The sequence below is a fragment of the Leptonychotes weddellii genome, chromosome 5, assembly GCF_054177405.1.
Source record: "Leptonychotes weddellii isolate Sample4059 chromosome 5, ASM5417740v2, whole genome shotgun sequence".
Classification (NCBI taxonomy): Eukaryota; Metazoa; Chordata; class Mammalia; order Carnivora; family Phocidae; genus Leptonychotes; species Leptonychotes weddellii.
Genome location: NC_138373.1, coordinates 74,534,458 through 74,545,403, shown reverse-complemented (window position 1 = coordinate 74,545,403; position 10,946 = coordinate 74,534,458). Strand labels below are relative to the sequence as shown.

Below are 10,946 nucleotides of genomic sequence, written 5' to 3'. Positions count from 1 at the left end.
TAGTGCTTCCAGGAAAATATACTGTTTGTTCTAGTCAAAACTTGGTGATAGACACACCTCTTAATCCCCTCTTAGAGCAGTTATCTTAGAAAGCTTACAATTATAATTCCTTTCTCTGACCTCTGAAAAGTAAGTCTACTACTTGAAACTATTTCTTCAAGGACCTGAGAGCCATCTCTCTGAAATGCAAACATTCAGGGAGTTAAGAGAGATAATTCTCACTTTCCCAGTCCCTGTGGGAGCATAAGGGTCTAGCTTCAGCGGGGTCACCATCTTGCTTTAATGTGTATGGGTGCCACAATCATAAAGATAGGAGAAGTTTATTTCTCTCCTAGATAAGCACCAACTAACAAATCTTAATACCTCTTAATACCACTCAGTGTCTTTCCCTTAGCATACCTTTAAAAAGTCTTTAGTATTTTGTTTTGGGGAAGTTGCGTTCCTTCATGCTGGTCCCTCTTTTCCACAGTAATTATATTACTGAATGAAAGCTGTTCTCACTGCTTTAATGAGTGTCTGGCTTCGTTTCAGATGTCTCCTTCATTCTGCTTGCTGCATAGTCTTGTAAGTGGGTTGGGTACCTTTCTGGTTTCCAGTAATGATAAGTGTTTTCCATATCTCATTAATAAGGTATTTTGCATAATATTTCAGTCCCAGAATTCTCCATAAGCTGTCACACTAGTTTATTCTTATCTCTGGGGGATATGTTCCAAGATCCCCAGTGGATAGTACTGAACCTTACATATATACTGTTTTGTTCTTCTTCCTGTACATACATAGCCATGAAATAGGCCTTGTGACATAGGGCTAGGCTACTATTGACTTTCTGATGGTATATTAGGAGGATCATCTGCTTCCTGATGACCGCAGTTGCCTGGGGGTAACTGACACCATGGAAAGCAAAACCACAAATAAAGGGGGGACTATGTACTTTAGTATAAGTGTATGAACAGATCATGCATTTTGTAGCAAAAGTACACTTCAGTTTGAGTCTTTGCCTCAATATTTTTATTAGCTTCTTAAAACTGGGTAAGAGACTAAAATTTCTGTATCTCATTTTCTTCATTTGAAAATTTAAAAAGGGGCACCTGGGTGGCTCAGGTCTTGATCTTGGGGTCTTGGGATTGAGCCACACATCAGGCTCAGTGGTGAGTCTGCTTCTCCCTCTCCCTCTATTATCTCTCATGCTCTCAAAAAATAAATAAATAAAATCTTTAAAAGAGTAAAATAAACATATACCATATGGACTTGTTGGAAAATTGAGATTGAATGAGAAAACATGTGCAATGGGTAATACATAGCTCAGAGTAATTGTTCAATAAATAATTACTACTTTGAATTATCAATCCCTGACAAATCCTGAAGAAATTTGCTTCTCCTCTTTGTCGTTACAATGCCTCCTTATGGCATCCTTCACACACCTGTCTGTAGGTTTCCTCTAATAGGCAGTGAGCTTCTTCACAGATATCTTTTATCCCTATATCCGCAGCTTCTGCCATTTGAAAAGATGGGCATTTGATAAATGTTTAGTGAATGAGCAAGTACATGAATAAATGAATGCATGTGTGAATTCATGTTTCATTTTTCTTATATTTGGTCTGAAACAAAGATCTATTTATTGTGTTGCCTTAAAATTTTCTTAAGACTCGTCAGTCTTAGAAATAGGATCTAAAGGTACAAATGGGAACTTACCACAGCATAGTTTTCATTTCCTGCCTTTGGCTATATTTGGTTGGACTACTTACTTAAGCTCAACTTGTTAAAACTCAGTAAATGCCTACCCCACATGATTTGACTCATACATCCTCTTTTGTCCACAAGCAGTTGTCTTAAGAAAGGGAAGAGCTCTCAAATGCTGTGGCAATTTAGGAACTCAGTAGAACAATGGAATCCCGTTCTGGGGTAGAAAATTTGGATGAAGATGGTTATACTCAATTAGACTTCCGCTCTCAAGGCATCACTGGGAGACCTGTGGTCTTAGAGAAAGGTATCTTTTCTTTCTACTTTCAATGTTTTTGTTCTCATCAACTAAAACACTTATGTGGAAAAAATTTGAGAGACTTATGATTTGTAGGCTGAAAACCTTTTAAAAGATTTTCAGAAGTCACTGAAGATATTTTGAAATATCTTTGTTCGTTGCAAGCATTTGGTAACTAATTATTGGTATTTAAATTAATTATTAAGATGGCAGAAAATACAATTTCTCAGGTGCCTGGGTGGCTCAGTTGGTTAAGTTTCTGCCTTTGGCTCAGGTCATGATCCCAGGGTCCTGGGATTGAGTCCCTCATTGGGCTCCTTGCTCAGCAGGGAACCTGCTTCTCCCTCTGCCTCTGCCTCTCTCTCTTTCTGTCTCTCATGAATAAATAAAATCTTTAAAAAGAAATAAAGAAAACACAATTTCTCTGTTCTGTAGAAATAGACACTTCAGCAGTAAGGAACTGTAAATAAGTGTGATGAAATGCAAAGATGTAAGAATTTCAATAGAAGTGATTTGCTTGTTTGGTAGAAAGGAGTAAATCGTAGAATGGAAGTCACGGAAACTTAAAGAAATGTATATGAATAACATCAGGATATTGGAGAGAAGAGAGAGAAGATAGGTGAGGGAAAAAACAAATTTGTGATTTTGTGGTAAAGGCCAAAGAGACTTCAGAAGTCATAGGGTTTGGAATCATGAATCTGATGTGTTTTTTTGGGGTAAGACATTGATTTGGATTTTTTTTTTTAACCAAATGGAAGTCTTTTGTATACTAGTGAAGGGAAATATATGTGCTAGATGAAAAGATTCCATTTGCAGAACATGAGTCTTAAACATAATAGAAAAGGAGTAAAATATGGAGAAAGGCATTATACGCTCTCTTCCTTAATAGAATGAGTCATTTGTTTCCTCTGTGGTTCTCCTATTTGACAATTCTCTGGAATGCTTGTAATGTTTATTCTCAAAGACAGAACTATATCCTTGGTGCAGTGGTATTAACATAAAATCAGCTTCCTGTTATCAAGAGAAGGATTATTCATAAGTTTTGACATGAGAATTTGCTCTCTTCTGCTTTATGGTAACCCACATTGCACAATTATTTTCCCTTTACCACTTATGCAATCCTTTTCTTGCTCAACCTGTTGAGGAGGACTGGAAAAACTGGATGATACAAGAGGTAGGGAGGCAGGTGTATGTTTCTACGTATTTGTTGACAAACAGTGAGTTATGTATAATGTGCTAGTAGCCTCTAGACTAGGTGCTTTTATGTGTTAGCTCATTTAGTTTCCACAATAATCCTCTGAGGTATTATTAACCCAATTTTTCACAAAAAGAAATGAATAAACAGAGGGAGTAATTCACCCAAGGCTATGCAACAAATAAGTGAAAAGAGAAGGTTATCCTCAGCAACCAGGGCTATTTCCCCTACCGTAATATGTCTTCTATAAAAATGAGTGGGATTTCAGAAACTCTGGTAATGTCAGAACCATCAGTGTGAACCTCAAATTAGGAGTGTATAGGTATCAGGGCACTGTGCTGAAATTATAGTTCCAGGACCTAAGGAGGTATGCTAAATGTGAGGGAAAATTCAGATAATCCTAGATGACTAGATTATCTGCATATCGGAGATTAATAGTTCACTTTAGAATTTTCCAGATTTTGATGAACTGTAGAACTGAAATGCTCTGTGATTTGTCATATTTCTTCATTTTAATTTCTGTTCCCTCTGGCTTCCTAGTAACTTGTGCTACATCTCCTCATTGGCGTCCCATTGCTGTGACTTTGGGAATCCTATGCTTGCTAATATTGGTGATCGCTGTGATCCTGGGTTCCATGGGTGAGTATTGGTGGGGGAGATCAACAACAGCAACAACAACAACAGACATTTGATAAGCATTTATTATGTGCCAGGCACTCTTTTAAGAGCTTGACATGCATAATCTAATTGAATCTGTATATTAACCACATTGAATCAGTGCTACTAATTCATTTTACTTATAAGAGAAGTGAGAGGTGGAGAGAGGTGCATTTCATTTTCTAGGGCCATAAACTAGTTAGTGGTAAGACCATGATTAGAAATTTAGGCAATCTGACTGAAAAAACGCATACTCTTTTTTTTCTTCCTTTTTTTGTTTTAGAGAGGGAGAGAGAGCCAGTACGAGTGGGGGAGGGACAGAGGGAAAGAGATTCTCAAGCAGGCTCCACACTCAGCACTGAGCCTGACACGGGGCTCCATCTGATGACCCCGAGATCATGACCTGAGCTGAAATCAAGAGTCGGAGGCTTAACTGACTGAGCCACTCAGGCACCCCTAAAAAATGCATACTCTTAACTATATTGCTCTAGTATCTTCCTTGAATAGCTGGTTTTATTTTATTTTATTATTTTTTAAAATATTTTATTTATTTATTTGATAGAGAGAGACACAGCGAGAGAGGGAACACGAGCAGGGAAGTGGGAGAGGGAGAAGCAGGCCTCCTGCAGAGCAGGGAGCCCGATGTGGGACTCGATCCCAGGACCCCAGGATCATGACCTGAGCCGAAGGCAGATGCTTAACAACTGAGCCACCCAGGCGACCCAAGGAGCTCTCATTTTTAAATAACAGAAGAAAGATAGAAGATTTATTACTATTTCAAATCTATCATGCTCCAATTGATGGTATTTCATATGCCTCTTGTTTTCCCTTTCACACTCCTCTATCTGCTTTGTTTTTCTCCTTTTTACTACACCTTCATGGAAGTAATGTTTTCTTTCCATCTATTTATCTATCCTCTATTCTACCATATATCATCTATCTATCTATCTATCTATCATCTATCTCTCTATCATCTACTTTTACCTCTCAATCAGCAATGTGTTATCTATTTATCATTAATCAAGAATATATCTCTTTGTATTCCAACAAAAATATGAATTTTGGAATTATAATTTCAAATATAGTAGAATGACTTTTTTTTTCTGTCACTGTAATTTTTGTTGGCATATGAAGCTATTTGGAGATCCAATTCTGGGAGCAACCCATTGAAGAATGACAACTTCCCATCAAGAAATAAAGAGAACCACAGTCAACCCACACAATCATCTTTAGAAGACCATGTGGCTCCTACCAAGACTCTCACAACCACAGGCAAGGGCAGGGTTAAAAGATGAATGGAATCCTTGATACAGGAAAGTTAATTACTGTGGCTAAGGCCTGGAGTAGGGTTGGTAAAGACAGTATTTTTACATGCAAGGATTGTGCATTCAAGGAAAGCACACATCAGTATTATCTCAGTATAGTATGTCCCTGTCATACATGTAATAAAGTGATATAAATATCCCATGCATTTGGCCAATGATTTCTAAGTTGGATTTTTTTTTTTCAAATTAGTGATGAATTTATCACTCTACATATTTAGACCTATAGGAGATTGTATAATTTGATGCAAAGGAAAGAAATGTGTTCTCCCCCCACTTAAGAATTGACATTTTAAAGTAACAGAGATAGAATAGGAAAATGGATGTCAGAAAGGAAGAAAGGGAGAGAAAAGGAAAGAAGGGAAAATGTTCTTAGAATAAGAATTGTATGTGAATTAAACATATACAAGATACATAGACCTAATAGAATAGATACGTTCCTGAAAACTCTGGTTATATTTGTTTTTCTTTAGTCATACAATTTCATTACAATTTTAGACACACTTGACCTTTATTTCTAATTTTATCATAATTGACTATGATGATATTTTGACTTCAATTTTCCATCTCTGGACCCATACTTTCTCACTATTTGTATCAAGTAGCTAAAAATAGAAAATAGAGATACTCTATAATGTGAATAATTGCTCTTATACGTTTCTCATTTGGAAAGTTGCATTCTTTTTTTTTTTTAAAGATTTTATTTATTTATTTGAGAGAGAGAATGAGACAGAGAGAGAGAGCACGAGATGGGGGAGGGTCAGAGGGAGAAACAGGCTCCCCGCCGAGCAGGGAGCCCGATGTGGGACTCGATCCCGGGACTCCAGGATCATGACCTGAGCCGAAGGCAGTCGCCCAACCAACTGAGCCACCCAGGCGCCCTGGAAAGTTGCATTCTTAAATGGATCTCACAACTCTAAAATAAGTTAACATGAAATTACTGTATATCTTGAAGATTGATTTTGAGTTGATTTATTTTAAAAATTATCATGAAGAAAAGGAGAAATGGACTGAAGGTGAAAGAATGGAAGACAGGTCAAGAAGGAAAGGAGGGTTGACTGTCTAAAACACTGTTTATAGTTAATTCATTTTTACGTTTTAAATGAATGAGGGGGTTTCAATGTGGTCTCTTCTGTAAAAATCATATCCCTATAATTTGAACTGAAAATGGAATATATTACTGGTAATTCATTGATTATTAAGTATCCTTGGGATGAATGATGCTTGCACTGAAAGAGCAAACTGGCATGTTATGAACCTCATTGTATTTACTTTTTATTTCCAGGAGCTTTTTCCAGCTCTTGTCCTCCTAATTGGATCATACATAAAAACAACTGTTATCTATTTAGCACATCATTAGCTTCCTGGAATAGAAGTAAAAGACAGTGCTCTCAACTGCACTCTAACCTCCTGAAGATAGACAGTGCAGAAGAACTGGTAAGTGTAGACTTCAGTTATAATTATCTGTGGTCTATATTGAGCAGAAAAATAGAGGTAGATTCCAGGTAATGATAATTTTCCCTAAAAGAGGGCACCTGGGTAGCTCAGTCAGTTAAGTGTCTGCCTTTGGTTCAGGTCATGATCCCAGGGTCCTGGAATGGAGCCCCACATCTGGCTCCCTACTCAGCGAGGAGTTATCCCTCTCCCTCTGCCCCTCCCCACCGCTCACACTCTCTCTCTAGCACTCTCTCTCTCTGTCTCTCGCAGATAAATAAATAAAATCTTAAAAAAATATATTTTCCCTAAGAGAAAGTCACATTTAATATCCTCCATAATTATAATAACAGCCTGTATTAAGTGGGTAAAATATATGTTTTTTGTTTTTTGGGTTTTTTTTAAAGATTTTATTTATTTATTTGATAGAGAGAGACACAGTGAGAGAAGGAACACAAGCAGGGGGAGAGGGAAAGGGAGAAGCAGGCTTCCCGCAGAGCAGGGAGCCCGATGCGGGGCTCGATCCCAGGACCCTGGGATCATGACCTGAGCTGAAGGCAGACGCTTAACTGACTGAGCCACCCAGGCGCCCCAATATATGGTTTTTTAATTAATTCAAAAATAAATATTTTCACTTTATTTTTAAAAAGATTTTATTTATTTTATTTTAGAGAGGGAGTGTGTGTGCTTGAGGCAGGGAGGGGGTCAGAGGAAGAGAGAGAATCTCAAGGAGATCCTGCACTGAGTGTAGAGCCTGATGCAGGTCTCGATCTCATGACCCTGAGATCTAGACCTGAGCCAAAACCAAGAGTCGGATGCTTAACTAACTGCACCACCCAGGGGCCCCAGTGTGTTTTACCTTAAAACAAATCTATTCAAACATACTCCAAGTTTGCATGACAAGAAGAATCAGGTCACTACTCATTTTTGTGTGTTTGGATTTCAATTCTTAAATTTGGTGGAGTAAAATAGAAAATTCTCCCCCTTGTCATCATTATCAAGGAAAATAGCAGCAATGATAATATACATTTATAAGTCATTTACTCCTTGCAAGATACCAGGAAAGGCAAAGAGGTTTAAAAAGTAACTTTGCTATTTCAATGCTTACATAGTTTGTAAGAAGAAAGAAAGAACTCAACAGCTGCTAAAAGTTAAATATCTGGTATTGGCACTCAGTGACATAGGAATTCAGACAGAGATCCCTGGATATATAAAGTTTTACAGAAAAAGTGGAAGTTATAATGCATTGTGAGTGAAGGGTAGAACTCGGTTGGGCTATAAGAAGGGATTAAAAACAATCTGTAACTCCTACATTTACTTTCACTTCCTTTCAACTTTTGTGTTTCTGTCCTGCATTACCCAACAGTTGTAGTTCGCATGAAAATGAATGGAAGTAGATTGTGGCAAAGAAAGGGAATGACACTGGAAGTCTGGCTTTTCGATGTTCCTGTCGTTTGTCGAATGTCATCATTAAACCTCAAATTACTTATTCATAGAACATGCAGTGGAACTATGTTAGTTTTATATTTTTATCTAACTCTGCAAAGGATTTCTTGACAAAAATGTGATAAATTCATATATTTGATTTGAGAAGATAGTGGCCTGTTGTCCATGAAAATTGCCTCGGAGCTCTGTCATTCTTGGATCTTGTCAGGCAGGTTGCATGGAGGCATTATAATTTTGACATTATGGGTCTATTCTTTATTGGAAAATTAAACAATAATGACTCTGAAGAAATGAAATATACTTTTTGAGGCACTCAATGGCATTTAATAATTGACACTTCTCTCTAGGTTGATGCCAGTGTATGCATGCATTCTTCACCAAGGTGACTCAATCTGTTGTCTCTTTCTCAGTGTCTGTAAGAGTCTCTCTCCATCTTTTTATCTCTATCATCTCTGTCTGTCTCACTCTCTCAGTGACTCTTTGACATGTATTTGTATTTATGCTTTCCTACAGGAATTTATAGTAAGGCAAATGTCTTCTCAACCTGATAATTCATTCTGGATAGGACTTTCTCGCCATCAGACTGAAGGATCATGGCTCTGGGAGGACGGCTCAATGTTCTCTTCTAACTTGTACGTATCTGGAAAGACAAAACTTCACACCCTTTCTCGGAAAGACAAGAGCATGTCAAGCAGTTAAGGATCTGATTTGTGAGCCATTTATGAGAATGAGAGAAAGGGAAATGGTGATGAAGAGAGAAAAAGAGTGAATCGGGAAAAAAAGAAAAGAGGGTAGAGGAGAATTTTACAGTCAAAACAAGTTGAGTGGTCATCTAGTGCTGTCAACACAAATGTTCCTCAGCTTTCTTACAAGGAGGGCGTCTGGCACCTGTTAGAAGTAGTCCAGTTAGGAGCCATCACTGTTAGTATAAAACTGTGGTGAAGAGCATGGGCTTTGGAGTCACTTCTCAGGTTGAGACAATGATTGGCCCACTCACTGTGTGAAATTGGTTAAGCTGCTTGACCTACCTGAACCCCTCCCTCTTTCCTCATCTGTAAATGAGAATAATGAGAATGAAAATAATACCTGTCTGATAGGATTTTAAGATAAAGGAGATAAAAGTCAAATCACTTAGCATAGCGTCCTGCACCTAAATATGTGACACATGCTATTATTAATTTTGAAAGTAACCACATTTCACACTTTAGAAAGTTCTTTTAAACATATTTCCATTTTCATTATAAATTCTCCCTTACTGTGTGTGGATCAGCTAGGGTTCTTCAGAGAAGAAGATCTATATAGATCTCCTATTGGTTCTGAAGAACTCTGACTGATCCACACACAATGAGGAATAATTGATACATGGAGATTTATTATGAGGAATTGGCTCCCATGAGTATGGAAGCTAAGAAGGCCCACAGTCTGCCATCTGCGAGCTGGTGACCCAGGAAAACCTGGGGCTATAAATTCCCTTCAAGTATGAAGGGCTGGGAACGAGGGGAGCTAATGGTGTAAAATCCAGGGCTCAGGTAGAAAGAAGATGAGCTACACTGAGATGTCTCAGCTCACAAAGTGAGGCAGGAAAAGGCAAAGTTTCCAAAGTATATTAAAATCTCCTGCTGTGATTCTACTTAAAATTCTGTAACTATTTTGAGGTGCCGATGCCGTATTATTAGGCACATATAGATTTAGAATTTTTATACTGTACAGGTGTACAGCCCATTCAAAGTACTTTTTCTTTTCTCTTTCCTCTTTTTGAACCGCTTAAATAATTTTATGACTCCATTTTTTCTTATATTAATTTAGAATTTACTCTTACTAGTTTTTTCATAGTTGCTCTGAAGATTACAACACACATTCTTCACTCATCAAAGTCTAATATTAATTGTTTTATAATGTTCTTCCTGGGCAATATAAAAATATATTCGAATATTTCTTTACTCTGTGTATTCCCTCCCCAATTTACATGCTATTATTTTTGTGTACTTCAATGCTCTCACATCTTTTCCCACGTTTTAAATCTCTACAGTTGGCACCTGTCTTACAACTGCAGGCCTTTTATAATCATTGTAGGTCTGAACTCAAGTTGAGCCCTGTTAAGAAGGCTTAGTGTTTGCTTCTGCCAGTCAAAGAGAGGCACCACAAACCTGAGATTACTTAAACACTCTGCTTGTTTTTTTTGTTTTGTTTTGTTTTGTTATTTAAACACACTGGTATTATGGATTCAATTAGAAGATCTGTGTGAGTATGAGCTTGTGGTTCAACTTCTCAGGGGATGTAATTTTTTTTCTCCCATCTTCCACTTGGTGGCAAGATTGAGACAGGCACTGCTCACTATTACTCTTTCCTGGTTGTAGTTTTAGTTTTCATTTACTCCTACACCAGAATAATCCTTTGTTCTGCAGGGTTTTCTACCAAATTCCCATCTTGGATGAATTTATTTCACAGTATTAGTTAAATAAATGGTCTCTCAACAATTGATGGCATCTCAGATTCAGTAAAGAATATAGCCCTAGAAAACAGTAGATGTATAGATTTATACACAGTTCATTTAGATTTTTCCACGTATTTATGGTTTGCATTGCTTCTTATTTATTTCTGTCTCCTACCTTCCATTTCAACCATTTTCCTTAAACCTGAAGAATACTCTCTACTATTCCCTTTAGAGTAGAAATTTTAGGGTTTAGTTCTCTGTGTCTAAAACTGTTTTTATTTCAACTTTTCTAAAAAAATATTTTCTTTGATTATAAAATTGGAAATGTGTAGTTTGTTTCTCTCAGCCACTCAAAGATACTATTATAATGTTTTCCTATTTTTTTTTTATTCTTATGTTAATCCCCATACATTACATCATTAGTTTTAGATGAAGTGTTCCATGATTCATTGTTTGTGCATAACACCCAGTGCTCCATGC

At 37.3% G+C, this 10,946-nt stretch overlaps 1 protein-coding gene across 5 annotated transcripts in view; it reads left to right on the top strand.

Annotated features, from left to right (window-relative positions):
• The first annotated feature begins 1,752 nt into the window (after positions 1-1,752).
• The window catches only part of CLEC7A (C-type lectin domain containing 7A), a 14,417-nt gene continuing 5,223 nt past the window's right edge, over positions 1,753-10,946 (top strand). The window contains exons 1-5 of one of the 5 annotated variants that reach the window (XM_006732118.3): positions 1,756-1,987; positions 3,714-3,812; positions 4,965-5,102; positions 6,438-6,589; positions 8,546-8,664. In XM_006732118.3, coding sequence (XP_006732181.1) covers positions 1,885-1,987; positions 3,714-3,812; positions 4,965-5,102; positions 6,438-6,589; positions 8,546-8,664 — 611 coding nt within the window. In that variant the 5' untranslated portion in view covers positions 1,756-1,884. Of the gene's footprint in view, positions 1,988-3,713; positions 3,813-4,964; positions 5,103-6,437; positions 6,590-8,545; positions 8,665-10,946 lie in introns of all 5 variants that reach the window. The other 4 variants (XM_031026778.2, XM_081821196.1, XM_081821197.1 and 1 more) reach the window with 4 other exon arrangements.